This window comes from Vanellus vanellus, assembly GCF_965231255.1.
Source record: "Vanellus vanellus genome assembly, chromosome: 4".
NCBI lineage: Eukaryota > Metazoa > Chordata > Aves > Charadriiformes > Charadriidae > Vanellus > Vanellus vanellus.
This window is the reverse complement of record NC_138909.1, coordinates 78738851-78758459: the sequence shown is the minus strand read 5'-3', so window position 1 is coordinate 78758459 and position 19609 is coordinate 78738851. Positions and strand designations below refer to the sequence as shown.

The following is a 19609-nucleotide window of genomic DNA, read 5'->3' as shown; positions in this document are numbered from 1 at the left end:
TATTTCAGTTTGTAAGAAAAAAGGCCAAGAATATCCCAATGTCAAACCTCAGTCCTAGACTAGACCCCTCTACCAGGAGTCAGTACTGGGACTGACACTGCTTAACATCTTTGTTTGCAACATGGACAATGGTATGGAGTGCACCCTCAGCGAGTTTGCAGATGACACCAAGCTGTGTGGAGTGGTCCACATGCTGGAGGGAAGGGATGCCATCCAGAGGGACCTGGACAGGCTTGAGAAGTGGGCCTGTGTGAACCTCATGAAATTCAACAAGGCCAAGTGCAAAGTCCTGCACATGACACAAATACAGGCTGGGTGAAGAATGGATCGAAAGCACCCCTGAGGAGAAGGACTTGGGGGTGTTGGCAGATGAGAAGCTTAACATGAGCCGGCAATGTGTGATCACAGCCCAGAAAGCCAACTGCATCCCGGGCTGCATCCCCAGCAGCATGGCCAGCAGGGCGAGGGAGGGGATTCTGCCCCTCTACTCCACTCTGGTGAGACCCCAGCTGGAATATTGTGTCCAGCTCTGGAGCTTCCAACATAAGAAGGACATGGACCTGTTGGAGTGGGGCCAGATGAGGGCCACAAAGATGATCAGATGGCTGGAGCACCTCTGCTGTGAGGACAGGCTGAGAGAGTTGGGGTTGTTCAGCCTGAAGAAGAGAAGGCTCCAGGGAGACCTTAGGGCAGCTTTCCAGTATCTGAAGGGGGCCTACAAGAAAGCTGGAGAGGAACTTTTTACAAGGGCATTGTTGTGTTTTAGGCCATGTAGTGATAGGACAAGGGGTAATGGCTTCAAACTGGAAGAGGAGAGATTTAGAATAGATATGAGGAAGAAATTCTTTACTCTGAGGATGGTGAGACACTGTCCCAGGTTGCCCAGAGAAGCTGTGGCTGCTCCACCCCTGGAGGTGTTCAAGGCCAGGCTGGATGGGGCTTTAAGCAACCTGGTCTGGTGGGAGGTGTCCCTGCCCACGGCAGGGGGGGTGGAACTAGATGATATTTAAGGTCCCTTCCAACCCCAACCATTCTATGACCACTCTTCTCTTCATCCAGACAGCCAATCTTATGTTGCAAAGCCAGTGCAGTATTTGCTCCAGCCCCCAATTGTGTGCCTCCAGCTGCCTGGTATTTGTAGCAAAAGACAGAAACGTCTTTGATCCCCAAACTGTCTACTGCTGTCCAGCTGCCTGCGATTGTTGCATCTTTGCATGTGGGCTGATGCTCCTTGTAGGTCCCTTATGCAGTTGCCTGACATGGTGTAAAAAGGTGTACTGGACTGGGTGGATCTCGCTCCTCATTTCTGTTAAACCTTTTCCAAACACAGTTTGGAAACAGTTGTGGTGAACAGCAAGTGCAATATGAGTGAACAGTGTGCTGCAGCGGCAAAGAAAGCCAACAGGATGCGGGGCTGTACCAACAAGGGCATCACCAGCATGGATAAGTCATTACCTCGCTCTCCTTGGCACTGGTCAGGCCACATCTGGAATCCTGTGTTCAGCTTTGGTCCCTGCTATGAAGGACAGATGTGGACAGGCTGGAGAGGGTCCAGAGAAGGGCCACCAAGATCATCAAAGGACTGGGATGCCTGCCATATGAGGAAAGGCTGAGAGAACTGGGTTTGTTCAGCCTTGACAAAAGAAGGCTTAGATGGGAGACCTCATCATCATGTTGCAGTATTTCAGGGGTGGCTACCAGGAAGACGGAGAATCCCTTTTTTACAAGGAGTCACATGGAAAAGAGGAAGGGTGGTGGGTGGAAGTTACTCCTGGGGAGATTCCGACTGGACGCAAGAGGAAAATTTTTCACAGTGATAACAATCAGCCCTTGGAATATTCTCCCCAGGGAAGTGGTGGGTTCCCCAGCATTGGAGACTTCTAAGATTCAGCTGGACAGGGTGCTGGGCCACCATCTAGACCAGGCTTTTGCCAAGAAAGGTTGGACCAGATGATCCTTGATGTCCTTTCCAACCTGATATTCTGTGATTCTGTGATAAGATTTTTTTTTACTCTGAGGGCGGTGAGACACTGGCCCAGGTTGCCCACAGAGGTGCTGGGTGCCCCATCCCTGGAAATATTCAAGGTCGGGTTGGACGGGGCTCTGAGCAACCTGATCTAGTGGAAGGTGCCCCTGTTCATGGCAGGTGGGGCTGGACCAGATGGCCTTTAAAGGCCCCTTCCAACCCGAACCATTCCATGATCCCATGGTGTAAAAAGGTGTACTGGATTGAGTCGATCTCACTCCCCGTTTCTGCCAAACCTTCTCTGTGCACAAACGGTCGCGGGGCCCACGGGGGGGTGTGAAGCAGGGCCCCCCTCCCCTGGCAGGTGGAGTTGGTTTCTGCCCTATAACATCAGGTGAGGTTTTAATTAAAGGCAAAACGCCACAGACCCTGCGCTTCCACGGGCCTCCCGGGCGCGCAGGCTTGATGGCGGCTCGCCGGTCCTTCGCTCCCCGCCCAGGGCGGCGCGGCCCTCGGAGGGTTTGTTTCGCCTGGCAACCGGGCGGGAGGCGGCGGAGCAGCCCCGGCCGGGCCGGCGGCGGCGGGAAGGGGCTCCCGCTATGAGGCTGGCGGGGCTAGGCCCCGCCGCCCTCCTGCCCAAGCTCCGCCGCGGCCCTGCCGGCCCGCGCCCCCCGCGCCCGGCAGCGGCGGACAGGGAGCCCGGGGGGCGGGCGGGGGCCAGGGCCCGGCTCGTCGCCCTGCCCGGCATCGGCGAGGAGGCGGTGGCGGCGCCGGCGAGCGGCGGCGAGGAGGAGAAGCAGGAGGAGGAGAAGGAGGAGGATGCGGCCGGCAGCCCCCGGTGCCCCGCGTGAGTACTCGTCCCCAAACCTGGGGTGGGTGTGTGTCCCTCTTCCCTGTAGGGTTCCCCTCCGCTGTGGGGTCTCCCCCCGCTCTCCTTCGAGGTTCCCCCCCACCCTCCCTTTGCGGTTCTGCCCCCTCTTGTGGTGTCCCATCCCTCCTCTTCGAGGTCGTCCCCCCCTCCTTTCTGGTTCCCCCCCGCCCTCCTGTGGGGTCCCATCCCTCCTCTCTGAGGTTTCCCTCTTCCTATGGGGTCATCCCCTCTCCTTTGGGGGTCTCCCTCCCTCCTGCGGAGTTCTCACCCCTTCCCTTTGTGGTCCCTCTCCTTTTGGGGTTCCCCCTATCCTTTGGGGTTCCCCCCTTCTCTTCTGGGGTCCCATCTTGGGTGGGGTGGCTGACACCCCAGAGGGCCATGCTGCCATCCAGCGTGACCTGGACAGGCTGGAGAGCTGGGCAGAGAAGAACCTAATGAGGTTCACCAAAAGCAAGTGCAAGGTCCTGCACCTGGGGAGGAAGAATGCTAGGCACCAGTACAGGTTAGGGGCGGACCTGCTGGGAAGTAGCTCTGAGGAGAAGGATCTGGGGGTTGTGGTGGACAGTAAATTATCCATGGCCCAGCAATGTGCCCTTGTTGCCAAAAAGGCCAATGGAATCCTGGGCTGCATAGGGAAGAGTGTGGCCAGTAGGTCGAGGGAGGTCATTCTCCCCCTCTACTCTGCACTGGTGAGGCCACAACTGGAATGCTGTGTCCAGTTTTGGGCTCCCCAGTTCAAGACGGACAGGGAATGGCTGGACCGAGTCCAGCGAAGGGCAACGAAGATGACTGAGGGATTGGAGCATCTCCCTTATGAGGAAAGGCTGCGAGAGCTGGGACTCTTGAGCCTGGAGAAGAGAAGGCTGAGGGGAGACCTTATTATGGCGTACAAGTATCTAAAGGGTGGGTTGAAGGAGGATGGAGCCAGGCTCTTTTCAATGGTTCCCAGTGACAGGACGAGGGGCAATGGGCACAAGTTAGAACACAGGAAGTTCCGTTCAAATACACGGAAAAACTTCTTTACGGTTCAGGTGACAGAGCACTGGCACAGGCTGCCCAGGGAGGGGGTGGAGTCCCCTTCTCTGGAGAGTTTCAAGACCCGCCTGGATGCAGTCCTGAGTGATGTGCTCTGGGCAGTCCTGCTTTGGCAGGGGAGTTGGGCTGGATGATCTCTAGAGGTCCCTTCCAACTCTGAAAATTCTGTGATTCTGTGATCTTGTCCCCCCCCCCCAGTCTTTACTAAGGTGTCAATAAACAAATGGGTATGAAATGTTGTTTTGGTGCTTCTGTGTTTCATCTTCAAGTGTCACCTTGAAAATGTTGAGGTTTTGCGGAAGTTAAAAGACGACTGTGAAGCGTGCGTGCTCTAGGGTGCAGTTAGTGATATTTTGCTAAAGCAAAGGTATAGTAAAGCAGAAAGTCACTTCTTCAGATGTTTAAAGCAGGAGAGCTTCCTAAAGTCAGTAATAGTTGTATTGCTGTGTTGGTATTTTGTATTCTTACGAAAAAAAAAAAAAGGCTACTGCATCTATTACATCAACTATAATTGTTGCCTCTATAGTACTAAACTATGCTAGTCTTTGATATTACTGATAATCAGAAAAAAACATTAATAGGATCTAAATCTCTTTTGTCTGTTAAAATTTCAGATGGATTCTAGAACGTCCACTTTTACTTTGCTTTCTGTGCAGTGTAATAGTTAAATGATAGTCCTCTGGCTTTCTGAATCAGTCTCTGTCTCTTCATTGGGAGAGAAATTGTGCTTCTTCCCCAGAGTCCACTGTCATTAGAGTTGTTATATTAGAAGGTACGCACCTATTTAGTCCTTTTGGAATCAGTTTATGGGCCTGATGTCTGTGAATATGACTGATCTGTTTTTGAATGTGCTAGTAGTGTTTGCTTCTGTAAGCTTCAGCAGCAGCAGCGTCTTGAAAGTTGTTGCCTGCTCTGTTTTGAAAAGAAAAAAAGAGAAAAAGGGGGAAAAAGTGTTTTATGCCTGTTTAAAATGATCTGCTGATTTCAAGGAGTGTTTCTAGTTCTTGTGTTGCAAGATATAGTAATCATTCATCTTCTAGTTCATCTACCTCTTCTATGATTTCGTAAACCTTTAGCACATCATTTAGCGTGGCCAGCAGGGCGAGGGAGGGGATTCTGCCTCTCTATTTCACTCTCGTGAGACCCCACCTGGAGCACTGCATCCAGCTCTGGAGTCCCCAACATAAGAAGGACATGGACCTGCTGAAGCATGTCCAGAGGAGAGCCACAAGGATGATCCGAGGGCTGGAGCACCTCTCATCTGAGGAGAGGCTGAAGGAGTTGTGGCTGTTCAGCCTGGAGAAGAGAAAGCTCCGGGGAGATCTTATTGCGTCCTTCCAGTACCTAAAGGGGTCCTACAGGAGAGCTGGGGAAGGACTTTTTACTCGGGCATGTAGCGATAGGACGAGGGGAAATGGCTTTAAACTGTAAGAGGGCAGGTTCAGATTGAACATTAGGAAGAAATTTTTCTCTGTGAGGGAGGTAAGGCACTGGCCCAGGTTGCCCAGAGAGGTTGTTGAGGCCCCATCCCTGGAGGTGTTCAAGGCCAGGCTGGAGGTGGCCTTGGGCAACCTGGTCTAGTGGGAGGTGTCCCTGCCTATGGCAGGGAGGTTGGAACACGGTGATCTTCAAGTTCCCTTACAACCTAAACCATCCTATGATTCTATGATCATCTCTTAGCCTTCTCCAAGAGTCCCAGCCTTTTTAGCCTTCTTTCTGAAGGAAGCCTTCCTTCCTCTATCCCCTTAACTGTGTTTGTAGCCCTTCTCTTATTGTGGTATGTCTTTCTTGAGATGCAGGAACAAGAACTGCATGCAGTATTCTGTTTGTGGACACAATAAGGTTTTCCACAGCAGCCAGGTGATGCTTTCCATTTCTGTTTCGGTATCCTTCCTGATGTGGACCAGCGTTTTGTTGATGGCTTTGGTTGTCACTATATATTGAGTCTGTGATGACTCCCTTACTGCTGGTCCCAATGTCAGCATCATGTAAAGGTGCTTTAGATAGTTTTTTCCTGGATAACCATTGACAATACACATTTGTAAATACATACTTTTATCTAGATATCTATAGGTTTATTTTAGCAAATAGTAAATGAATTGAAATATTATAATTGCCAAGTAACTAAGCTACATAACACTGAAAATAAGGACACAACTAAGGACACGACCCCTCCCTCATGTGCTTCTTTTATTTCCCCCTACTCCCATCTAACGCATTTGGTTTTGTTTCAGAATCAGCTGTAAGCTCTTTCAGGCTTAAACTTCTTCCGCATTTGCATGAAATAGTAATCTTTCTGGATTAGTAAGGTTAATCTGATTTGAAGTGTATTGACAGATTTCTGTTTTGGAGGTATTTAATGCTTTGTATAAACAGTATTGGAACCAAATCAGTGTTGCTTGCCTATAATTACCCACGAGTTATTTCTTTTTTTAGTACCAAAAATAAAGCCAAGTATAATGCTGTATGAGCCAGTATTCCTGTTGAAGGGCTGATGAGTTTTATCATTAAAAAAAATAATTAAAGGATGAAATTCACTCTTAAGACAAACTGATTGTTTGTATTGGGATGAAGAATAAACCTTATTACATTAAAACTGGTTGCGTACAGCAAAATACTTATTTCAGCTTGCTATTGAAACGCTTCTAGCTGATATCCCCTAATTATCCCCTAACTGTTATACTTTTGTATGCATGGTGGCATTTCAAATATTTTATTCATAGCAGTCAAGCTTATTCTGATAAGGTATTGTCTGTCTTCAAAAAAAACAAAACCAAACCAGAAAGATGTAGAAGAAGGAATAAGATACATCACTTTGACAAGGAAAGTCTATACCTCCACATTAGCATTTTTTAATTAGATGGTTCCACTTAAGCTTTTAGAAGAAGCATCTCAATTAAATATTGAAAACTTTAGCATTCCTTGCCTAAAGTTCAGATTTGAATTTGTGAATTACGGAATATGATATTATATCGTTGATAGTTACATTGGAAGCTTTTGCTTACCCAAGCGAAGTTCCTCTGTGACAAGTTTTATTGCTGTTTAAAATGTTTTAGAAGATATTGTCAATGGCCAGTGTACTTTCATTAACAGCAATTTAACTAGGAGTAATTGGTTAACAAATTAAAGGATCCATTTTATGTTTACTGTTTTTTTTTCTTTGGTGCTGACAAGTTGATAGCAATCAAAATACACCGAGAATGTAAAATAGTGAAAACCTGGTGCTGATTTCTTCCTGTCTTTCCCATGTACTCTGAATTTTCTGAGCTCCGCAGCTACCAACAACTGGTCCTAATACTGTGTAGGGCTAAACTGTAGCGGTACTTTGTAAGATTTTACATTTACTCATTATTTTCGTAGTGATTTTATATCCTTCTAATCGAATTGAAGGAGCAGTAGTGACTAAAACTCTTTTTCTTCAAATGGAGAAAAAAGTCCACTTTTATTACTGTTGTTTGGAAAAAATATATTCTGCTATATAGGATCATGAAATTCCTTGGGAGGGCGATGAGATGTCTTATGCTACACTTACCACAGTGTGCTGGTGACACCAAGGTACATAGATTCCATTTTTAAGAAACGTTATTGTTGCTATCCTGACACGTTGCAATAACTAGAAGAGATAACAGCCCTTAGCTGATCTAAAGGTAAATTGGGCAAGGCTTATGTTACATTGTTTAGGAGTGGGTAATATTTTGTCGAAATTAATTGCACTGCTCCCCGTTTTCAGGATAGTTCTAACACATGGAAAATGTGTTTGTAACCTTGGTGTGAGAAGGGGAGCTTTGTCTGCAATGCAAAAAATGTCACTGTCATCGTTTTATTTCTCAGTAGCTCAAGTTTTCACCTTCAAAATGAGTAACTTTGAAAATGTGGATATAAGTAACTTGATGAGCTGGAGAAGAAGATGGAAACTCGTATTCCCTGTCTCCTGTTTTAACCACTAAAAACAATAGATCTCTTTCAGGCTGTAATGCATACTAACCTAGATAGAGCATTGCAGTGCTACTTAACTGCTCGTTCCATTGTTGTACTGATCTACAAGAGTGAATGTAGTAATGTGGTGGTTTGCCACCACATTTTTTTTCATTACAAATAAGTGTAAAAGAGCTTAGAGATAAATTTTAATTTTACATAATGATACGGAAGTCAATATTTCTCTAGATGGATAGAATGAGAAATTATTCCTAAACATTTCATAATATTATATGTAGAATTGCAGAATGGTTTGGATTGGAAGGGACCTTAAAGGTCATCTAGTTCCAACCCTGCTGCCATGGGCAGGGACCTCCCGCCAGCCCAGGTTGCTCAAAGCCCCGTCCAGCCTGGCCTTGAACACCTCCAGGGATGGGGCAGCCACAGCTTCTCTGGGCAACCTGGGCCAGTGCCTCACCACTCTCATAGTAATTTTTTTTTCTTCATATCTAATCTAAATCTCCCCTCTTCCAGTTTGAAACCATTACCCCTCATTCTATCGCTACATACCTTGTAAAAAGTCCCTCCCCAGTTTTCTTGTAGGCCCCCTTCAGATACTGGAAAGCTTCTGTAAGGTCTCCCTGGACCCTTCTCTCCTCCAGGCTGAACAACCCTGACTCTCAGCCTGGTGTTACATTAGGTTATTGGTAAAGTCTTATGAAGTTTCCAGCAAGTAGCTAATCACCTAGAGAATAAATGTTAAAAAAAAAAAAAAGCTAAATCCAAAGAATCCCAATTTTCCTCAAAGTACTTTTATTGCTTTCAGATGCTAAGAACTTATTCTTGTGTACCTTTAATATTAGCCTGTGTTGTTGGTAGGAAACCAAAGCGGTATGTTTACAACCAGGCATTTCATTTCTGATCCAGCACTTGGTGAGTGGGAGGGATCACCGACATTAGCTGTGGAAAGGAGGAGAGGAAGTGCCTGCCCTGGGCCAGTCTTGTTACACTTAGAGGAATTCACAATCACAGCCAAAATCTTGTAAGTTGGGGAGATAGAAATGCATTCTACTTTATAATGTCTATAGTGCTTTTTTTTATTCCCTGTCAGTGTAGTTTTTGGTGTGCAATTCTTTGTGGGGTTATACATCTTAGTTTAGCTTTGCCCCATAGTGGCACCAGATCAATATTATCTTTTTTTTTTTTTTTTAGCATTTCTGATAAGGTAGAAAATTCTTGGCTCCTGCAGTAGTTTGTTGAAAAGACCATGAGCTTCCAGTGGTGAGATCACTCCTGTCAGCTTGATCAAGTTCTAAAGAAATTGGAGATTTCTTATCTTCACAAAATACTGAGCTTGGGACTGAATGAGTCAGACTTTTCTAGCTGTTGCCAGAAGTTCTATGCTGTTTTGACTCATTCATTTGAAAAAACATCTGTGTAATGTAGACAAGTTGGCACACAGATTATTTTTAACCAGATAATTTCCTCTGAAGGGGAAGTCTTAAGTAACCAATGCAGGAAGAAATTGCTAACACACCCCCTTCCCCTCCCCCCTCCCCCTCCCTCCATATTATTTTACAAAAGCACATTCCAAATAGTTCTTAAAAATCTCTGGAACTATGTTAGGATTAACATATAAAGCTTTTTAGCATGTATACATAAAATATATATATTCACACTTTATACTCCATTCAGAGAGTTCGGAATGTTTTTGATTTTTTTTTTTTTTTAATTCTATAAACTGTAGGGATAAATCCTAAATAGTATGTTTTGAACAATGTCATGAGTTATGTTGCAATGAGACAGTTTAACAGTCACTGAGAATATCATTATGGTGTTTTCATTCAGACAGAAATCTTCATAGTGAGGCAAAAAGAAACGCAGCATTCAGCTGTATGGTCAGCAAACAACTGTCCGTTGGTAAATAAAACAGAAGCACATATAAAAGTGTTTCACAATTTTAGTCAAGTAAAATATGGGATTACGTATGTCAGAGTTGAAAAAGTTCTGTCTCAAATCATCAGTGTGGCTACAATAACCTGGACTTGTCGTTCGCCAAAATGTGTGCCCACTACCTAGGCAGTGCAGAAGTAAAACATTATTTAATGCATAGGTGCTGAGATGGGGTGCGAGCAAGCCATGTGTATGGTTTTAGAGAATACAGGGTTGGAGTTCAACATATACTTACAAGGAATATTGGGTTTGTAATCAAGGAAGACATGTTCCAATAAAAATATTTGAAGTGACCAATTGCCTGAAGTCATACTGATTGTCTATTTTAATATTTTTCATGATATGATTGTGTTCCAGCTCTTTATAATGAGTTTATTGGGAACTTTTCTACACCACAGTGTAAATCCCTGTGCATTGTTTATTATGGGTTTTTGTGCTACATGACTTAATATAGATGAACTAAAACATGACACAAAGAACCCAAATCTTCTCTCTTGCTTTTTTGTTTTACAGCGTATTTCTAGTGGCTTTCATATTCTCTCCATTGTTTTCCTCTCCTTTTCATGTTATTCCCCCTCTTCCTCCTTGTTGTCTTTCACAATCCTTTCTGAAGGAGTGGTTTTTTTATATCCTTACTCTTCCCACTCCTGACTAGGTGTGCTGAACTCCTAATAGTCTTCAAAATACATCCTCTCTTGGCCACGTAGATTCCCCTGGATAGACTGATTTCTCTTTCTCTCTAATATCTAAAAAATATCTTATCTCAACAGTTACCAGAGGTTTTAATGCATTGTTTAACCCCTGAATTTAATTTTGGTTTCTTCATTGTCTTACTATAACCTGAAATTAAAGCATATGTCATAGGGTACATATTTTTATTTTTTTTTCTTCCTATTTTAAAAATAAATACCTTTTTCTGTTGACCTATGTGTGGACACTCATCTGGAATGCAGCTGTGCATGTTTGTTCAGTCCATAGGTGCTAACGGGAAGTGAAAGCTGGTTACCCGCTGGGTGAGGTAGTGGCCTCCTGTCCCACAGGCTGCAGCCAGCGAGGAATAGAGGACTAGCGTAGTGACTCGATGGCTCTTCTTCATCATCAGAAAGGGGCAGTGTGCGTGAGGGATTTCTCATGGATGTGCAGCAGGAGATGACCTAACTGAATGCCGTCTGTCAGCAGCGTGTAATCTCTCGGCTCTAGCTGACACACCTCTATTGCAGTGTATTTAAATGCTGCTCTGGCAACATATTGTGGGATTAATTAGTACTTGACATTAGCACTGTTCACAATACTGGCAGCATTTCAGTTGTGTCCTTATTTTTGTTGCTTATGGCTACAGAATCGGAGGGAGAGGCTTCTGCTGTGTAATCTTTTCTTGGAGTATTGGAGCACTTGCTGATGTTTGACACTGAATGTTAATGGCAATTTCTGGTGAGACCCCATCTGCAATACTGCATCCAGCTCTGGACCCCCTAACATAAGAAGGACATGGATCTGTTGGAGTGTGTCCAGAGGAGGCCACGAAGATGATCAGAGGGCTGGAGCCCCTCTGCTATGAGGACAGGCTGAGAGAGTTGGGGTTGTTCAACCTGGAGAAGAGAAGGCTCTGGGGAGACTTTATAGTCCCTTCCAGTACCTAAAGGGGCTACAGGAGAGCTGGGGAGGGACTCTTGATCAGGGAGTGTAGCGATAGGATGAGGGGTATTGGTTTTAAACTAAAAGAGGAGAGATTTAGATGAGATATTAGGAATAAATTCTTTACTCTGAGGGTGGTGAGGCACTGGCTCAGGTTGCCCAGAGCAGTTGTGGCTGCCCCGTCCCTGGAGGTGTTCAAGGCCAGGTTGGACGGGGCTTTGAGCAACCTGGGCTGGTGGGAGATATCCCTGCCCATGGCAGGGGGTTGGAACTAGATGATCTTTAATGTCCCTTCCAACCTAAACCATTCTATGGTTCTATCTAGCATATTAAATAGTATTAAACTACCTGACAATGTTCAAGTGAACAAAAGTGAAAGTACAGTTTCAAAGCAGACTAGATGAGATGGTTATCTTTCTTAACATTATAAACTCAAGTCTTGACCTTACTGCAAAATTATGCAAGGTATTTAAAATGGAGACTGTTAAACAACTTTATTGCTTGAAAGAAAAGTTGATCTTTAAACTTCACGAAATCTGGAAACGTAAAAGTGTGTGTTTTTTTTTTTTTTATGCAAGGCAAAACAAGCCTTAAATAGCTTATAATCTTGTTTGTTTTGGAGGAAAGGGGTTGAGGTTGTGGGATAGTTGAAGGGATGTTTTTTTGTTTTTCAGTCATGCTTTTTTTTCAAATCAACACCATGGAAGCCACACTATAGCAAGGGTAGAGGAGAAGTTTCAGGTCCTCAAGTCTGTTGGGCTACAGAAGCTTTTAGAGACATAATGTGACATCTTGACATCTCTAGCCAGGGGTGTCTGTGGTCCCAGAGGGAGGAGAAAGGTACTTAGTATACCTGAGCGTATGCAGACTTGCATTGCTTCAGTCTGTACTGTAGAGATGTTGCGATACAACATTTCAAAGACCCATTTATTTATTTATTTTTTAAATCAGTGTTCAGTGAGGAAGAAGTTCTGCACCTGTTCTGTCTGGCTTATATGTCCATTTTTCTTTAGAGATTAATGAACAGAATAGAACAAAATGTTCTGATCTCTTTGATGTTATGCTGATGAAAGTAGTCTATTACAAAAAGATATTAACTGAATTTCCAAATGTACATCAGTAACAAGAATATACAGGGAAAGTCTTCTGGACCACTTCCAAGTGTTTTGTTAGAGCGCTACTCCCTCCTGTCTATTCACAGACACTTGATCCTGCAGCAGTAAATGCCTCCTATCGGATCCAAAGAAATAAAACACCTTCTCAAAGACACTAATTAGCATTCTTTATTATTGCAGTTAATTAAGATGATAGTATTTTTTTTAACGTTAATTCATAATTTATATTAAAAAGTCAGATTTACTCCTATAAATAGAAGAGGTACTTAACATGCTTATCTTGCTCTCAAATTGTTTATATTTCCTAGAACCAAGCATTATACTTGTGTTTATGTTTTCACAGTGAACCAAGATTAGAAATAGATTTAAAAAAATATATATAATACTCAGCAAACTCATGCCGTCTTCAAGGCTTTATAATTTAGAAATTAATAAAATTTGCAGAAGAATAAAATGACTACATACAAATAAGCCTGTTCTTAAAATTGGAACAGTTTATTGTTCCTCTGTCTTGTAAAGGTAGGAGCAGAACTCAACACAGATCACGGTTGCAAAAGTCTTAAATCTATTTCAGGATTCAATATGAAAATGCTTAACAGTAGGCATTCCACTTAAGTGTATGTATTACAAATATCCACTGAAGATGCTGTGTTGTATGTACATGTATTAGTATTGTATTAAAAATTATGGCCTGTTTTTCCCTTACTCCATCTCTTTAGAAGTAATCCTGAAGACACAGGAGAATACTATATGTGTGCTGCTCTGTGTTGTCAGTGGTTTAAAAAAACATAAATTATGTTCACTTATTTCTTTTTTCCCCTTCACTCCATACCTTAACACTAAGGAGAAGCAGGTCTTGGGTAGAAGAGGTGATTTCAAGTGCAGCTAGCGAACGCTGTGTGCAGAAGGCTGCCACAGAGGACTAACAAGGTGCGGACAGAGATGTGGGGAAGCTCTGAGGAACATCTGTGCTCTGGGATTCAGGTTCTGAGAGAACCTACCGCTACCTGAAAGCGGAGTGGTAGTTCTGAGCTGCAGTGGGCCCTTCTCTTAACATACTGCTGATCAAGACATTTTCATTGTTTTTTCAACTAGCTGTTGTGCAATTGTTCCCCCAAACTGAGATATAAGATCAAATCATAGCGTTCTTGGAGGCCATTTGCATACCTGGACCATAGTACTTGCAGTGTTATCATGGGATGATGAGGATGTGTATTGATCAGCTGTGTTGCACCGAGGAGTGATGATACTCCTTTGGCAAAGTCTTTTATGATTACCTCATCTCTGGGGCTGAAGGCAGTGTATTCCAAAGCTCTCATCTTTTAGAACCGAGTGTGGATTTTATGATTATGTAGGAAAAGATTTTTAGCTACTTATGAAGAAAATTTACATTGAGGCAACTGATGTTAATTTGGTCAGATCAAAAAGATTGCCACCTGAAAACTCACTAACAGTTCAACTGTGTGAAGGCTCCCAGGGTAGCCTAATCATCAAAGCATCAGTAACCCATATATAGGTTCAAAGATAGTAAGTGCCATTTCTGAAATAGGAAGGGCCCAATCAGATGGTATGATTAACTGCTAACAGTAGAAAAATTCTGATAGTTTCATATTTTCAAGCTTGAGATAAAGGCAATACTTCATTGAACAATGAGCAGGATGACTGAGAGCACAGAAATGCTTTTGACAATGCTTATTAGTAGATAAGAGAACAAAATGAAAATCACCTCTGAGTCTGGAGTGACACTCATCCACAAAGATGTGCTGTCTTTTTTTGGAGTGTATCTTTGTTAGCTGTCAAGCCTCCAGCATGTTCAGTAATGATAAAGATGTTGTATTGCTGGAACCTTAGAAGGTAGATGTTTGCTGTACCACCTTCCAAGGCAGATTGCTTTTCCCCCTCGTTAAACCATGTCATTTCTCAGCAAAGAGGCCAAATGGATATTGTAGCTGTCTTAAAATATTTTTCTACGGAAGGCTAGATGAAAGTTATATTAAATTTCTCATGTTTCTGCTTCATTTACTGTGCACCTACTTGGGTTACCTCAGCTAAACTATTTCAGAGATGACTTTTTATGCTATGCCAAAATTGTCTTAACTTTGAGAAAGCTGAAGAATACAGATCGTAGGCAGGAACAGGCATTGTTGTCATCTACCTTGGTTTCCTTTGTATTGCTGCAATAAGTAATTAAAGTCTGAGCCAACTGAGTGCTTTAAGCAGTTTTAAAAAAATCACTGGATCTGCCCTATTAAAGGTCCAGACTTCTCATGAAAGAATTTGGTGCTGTGGTATTAACCACATGTAAGTATGCTTGGCCCTGAGCACTGTTACTACAGTAGAGTCTTGACATACACCTTTTCTAGGGTCTGCCAATGACGTTCAGTACTGACGGTCATATGTGACAGTTTGTGGTCATTGAAGTTGTTACAAAAGGGTGGAAGCGCTCTTAACTTCTTAAAGGTCCTCTGAGTCTGTTTGGAAAAAAAAAAAAGTACATAAATATCTGTCTTGTCAAGTAATACAGGGAGAGTGTACTGAGGTCTGCCCAACTTGGTTGCGGTTGATGACTAATTCACATAGAATCATAGAATGGTTTGGGTTGGAAGGGACCTTTAAAGGCCATCTATTCCACCCCCCCTGCCATGGACAGGGACACCTCCCACTAGACCAGGTTGCTCAGAGCCCCATCCAACCTGGCCTTGAATACTTCCAGGGGTGGGACATCAACCACCTCATAGGGCAAACTTGGCCAGTGTCTCACCACCCTCATGGTAAAAAATTTCTTCCTTATATCTAATCTAAATCTCCCCTCTTCCAGTTTAAAACTGTTACCCCTTGTCCCCTCGTATTCTTTTGCTCCCTAATAAAGAGTCCTTCCCCAGCTTTCCTGTAGGTCACCTTTAGGTACTGAAAGGCTGCAGTAAGGTCTCCCCGGAGCCTTCTATTCTTTAGGCTGAACAACCCCAATTCTCTCAGCCTGTCCCCATAGCAGAGGTGCTCCAGCCCTCTGATCATCTTTGTGGCCTTCCTCTGGACCTGCTCCAACAGTTCCATGTCCTTCTTGTGCTGGGCACCCCAGAGCTGGAGGCAGCACTGCAGGGGGGGTCTCCCCAGAGCGGAGCAGAGGGGCAGAATCCCCTCCCTCGCCCTGCTGGCCACACTGCTGGGGACGCAGCCCGGGATGGGGTTGGCTTTCTGGGCTGTCAGTGCATATTGCCGGCTCATGTGCAGCTTTTCATCCACCGGTTACCCCAAGTCCCTCTCGGCAGGGCTGCTCTCAGTCCCTCCATCCCCCAGCCTGTATTGATACCGGAGGTTGCCCAAACTCAGGTGCAGGACCCTGTGCTTGGCCTTGTTGAACCTCATGAGGTTCGCACAGGCCCACTTCTTGAGCGTGACCAGGTCCCTCTGGATGACATCCTGTCCCTCAGCCATATCAACCCCGCTGGTCAGCTTGGTGTCATCCACAAATTTGCTGAGGGTGCACTCAGTCCCACTGTCTGTGTCATTGCTGAAGATATTAAGAATGAAGATATAGAAGGAAGAGGGTATGTGTATTTCCTATGAGCTTTGTACTTTCTGTGGTATAAATGTTCAACCCCGATGCTGCACTGTGTGCCTGGACTATTGTTTGTCATTGCTGCAGAAGGCAGTGACAGTAATTCAGGGTCCTTTGTAATGAAGTTTGTATGTTCTGCTCTGTGGACAAGATAGTGACCAGGAGCGGTCTATTCATGGCCATGAAACTGGTCTTAAAAGGTTGGCACTGTGTCGACAGTAACCCTTTACAGAGGAATATGTAAGCAGGTTGGATTTGTGGAGTAACAGCTTCTGTTTATTATATCTTTTCAAAGAAGAGTAAGAAATAGGTTCCCCTGGTAATTGTCCCAAACCAGTGTAAGAAAGGCTGGTGTGATTTCAAAATCAATCCATTCCCCCAGATGCTAAAGAGAGCTTATATTTTGAATTTTATAGCTTCGCTAATATCAAAGTTTTCTATGAATCTGTCATACAAATAATAGTTATCTCGTGGTTTTTCAAACTAAGTGTGGGGTGGAACAACAAGCAGAAAGTGAGAATATGGATGAAATTAATAATGTCAGGTTATAAGATAAAGCATGGCATGCTGTGAGAGTATGATGTCTTTAGTATACTTACATTTGTTACAATTCATGCTTCCAAAATAGAAAAGAATATGTCAAGAAGATGGGAAAGCTGAGAAAATGAATTCTCCTAGACAACAAGGCAGCGACTTTATTAGAGGTTAGGATATTATGCATTGTTGGCAATGGAGCAATGTGTAATAAATATTTTTATCGGAGGCTGTGGCAACAAAATAGACTTTCACTTCTCTGTTAGAGAGATCTCATGTGCATGTATAAATAATGTAAATGATAAAGTTAGTATTTTTCTCTGTTCATTGACTTTTCTAAACTCCTCTGGTTGAATGCCTTTTGGCACCTCCTTTCATAATACGCTCCAGTTCCAAATTAAGGTGGTGGAAGTAATAGTAGTGATAGTAATAATATATTCCTTCTCAATTAATTATCCATAAAATTATTATTGCCTTGGTGTGAAGGGAGGAAAAAGGGGCTTGATTTAGAGTAATACAGTTGGTATTGTGTTTTTTCCTATTAATTATTTTTGTATAATTTGGTGGTAGGGTGTGAGGGATGACCGGTGACTATGGCTTGCAGTTGCAATGACAAACAAGCCTTCGAGAAGGCAAAAAGGTTACGCAAAATCTAACTCTTGGTGTCAGTCTTTGCACTGAACGAATGTAGGAAAAGGTGGGACATGAGCTTAAGAGTGGATAAATGAAAATAATGTATCATAGGTTTTGATTATTATTCCCCTACTTACATAATGCTGACCTTAAAACTGACAATTTTGACTCAGGCATGACATCTTGGCAGTGTCTTTGACAGTTTTGTGAATGATTGCCTCTATGTACGGTCGTATCCAGAAAAAGCAATAAAATCTTGTTCCTCATCAGGCCCAGAGCGGAAAGCACCGTTTCACTGCAGCATGCTGCGTCTTGGGTGCTGCATGCACTTCTAGTTTCGCATCTCACGAAAGGCAGCTGGGATGTTTTTTGGGAGGATGGGGGGGGGGAATACCTACCTGCCTTCAGAAGAGAGATTATGAAGTCAAACTCGCCAATTCTGAGAGGAGGAGGCAGCTCAGGATGGGGTTGCTACAGAGGTGATGTGGATATAGTGTGATAGACAATCATGATGAGAACCTGGTACTCATGAGATGCTGCAATATTAGAATTAGAGGGCACGAATGGAAAACAAGCAGAATATTCAGAACAATTTAGGGGAAAAAATGCACTTTTCTGGGGGTGTTTGTTTGGTGTTTGTTTTTGTTGTTTTTTTTTTTCAGTACGGGCAGTAACTTCTGGAATTTGTTGCAACAGGATGTTGTAGAGGCAAATGGTACCAGCAGGGTCAGAAAGGTTTTCAGGAGAATGATGGACAAGAAGTCCTAAAAGGATGTGAAAGGACTGGGCAGGGATGTACTTTCTCAACATCTGTTAACCCCTGAGTGTGGACACTGCTGGAGAAGGATGAAATACACCATAGATGATGGCCAGATTTATGTGCTTCTCCTAAATAATATGTCCTGTTGCTGCTGTCACACAAAATATTGTAGTAAATGGAGTATCATTTTGATCCAATGGGATATTTCTTATGGTCTTGCAATACTTAGGTGACTATTACAGCTAGGAGTCACCGAAGTAAAAGGCTTTGTATGTGCATTTGAGTACACAGAGGTGGTAGAAGGAGCTCCCAAGGCTAAAGCCTATGTTCCAAAGCTAAAATCTTTAAAACAAGAGGTTAAACTTTGTAGAACGTGCGATGTTTTACATTCTCTTCTTTTTAGAAGGGAGAGATGAGGTGGGTTGCACGCAGCACTTGAAGGATGCCGCACTGCAGGGCTTGTTGAGCTGCTTCTGGAGAGGAAAAGTGAGGGCTTTCAAAGTCCGTTGTTTATTTCCATTTCAACTTTTCTTTGTGACTTTGGAGGACACCTTTCTATTTGGCATTTCTGATTTTCATCCTCTTTAATTGCATTTCAAAGTCACTGTGAAAATAATCTGCTACTGATGACATCATACATCCTATTCTCCTTCAGAATTCTAACCTCATGTACCACCTTCCAGCTCTTTGTTTTTAAATCTCCATGCAGGGTAATGACTTGTGCATCTTATGTTAGGTCTCCTCCTTCATATCCTAATCTTCCTTTTTTTCAATTAATCTCAAAACACTTCTTTGATATTCATCATTTCTCTTGCCTTTGTCTTCTCCTATCCTGGAACTTCTCTTTTAAATTTCTGTTATGCCTTCATATCAAGCCCTTCATGTGTGATGGGACATGTTTTTCCTGACTTGTAATGGGAAAGGAAACCTGAAGCTTTTTTTTATTTAAGCTTTTTGTCTATACAGGCTTACTTTTTCTTCTTGTTTAATCTATTTTTCCTTGTATGTGATGCCCCCTTCTTTTCTTCCTAATGTAGACCAAAGAGCTCCCTTACCTCTCTGTACACCACCATTCTGGGATTGATGATATAAACAATTCTGTAGCACAGTTTGACTTTTAAATGCAACTGTGAAACTTCTGTGCTTAGCTGGCTTATTATATTTATTCCTTTTTGATCTAAGCAACTTGACAGATTTTGTGTGTTCTTTTAGGAAAGAGGGGGAAAGAAATAAATTTTTTCTTGCAATGAATATATAAATGTAAGATGGACCAAGTTTAGGACTGTTTTACTGCCCACGAGGCTCTACTCCACCCATGCCCCTTTACAATAAACAAATATCCTTAAAATTCAACTGAAGACACATGCTGCTTCACTTGCTCAGGCCTTGTCTCTTTCTTTTTTGTGTTCTTATTTTGCTCTATTTCAGTCAAGATCCTTTTTTCACATCATTCAAACTCACCAGCAGTCTTATATTTTCCTTTGTTTTGACACAGTTTTGTTTGAGACTATTATTTTCACTCCTGTAAGGAAATGTAGTGGTTTAGAGCAGTCTGAAATAAACAGCATGCCCAACAGTTTGACTGACGTTAATTCAGCCCATATAGGATTATTTTTGTGCATTGGCTCTGTGT

General features: G+C 43.2%; 1 protein-coding gene across 1 annotated transcript in view; it reads left to right on the top strand.

The window, feature by feature from the left end:
* Window positions 1-2565: 2565 nt before the first annotated feature.
* FAM149A (family with sequence similarity 149 member A) overlaps window positions 2566-19609 on the top strand; it is a gene marked incomplete at its 5' end in the record, with an annotated part of 48907 nt that continues 31863 nt past the window's right edge. Inside the window, one exon of the mRNA XM_082483108.1 lies at window positions 2566-2813. Coding sequence (XP_082339234.1) covers window positions 2566-2813 — 248 coding nt within the window. The remainder of the gene's footprint in view (window positions 2814-19609) is intronic.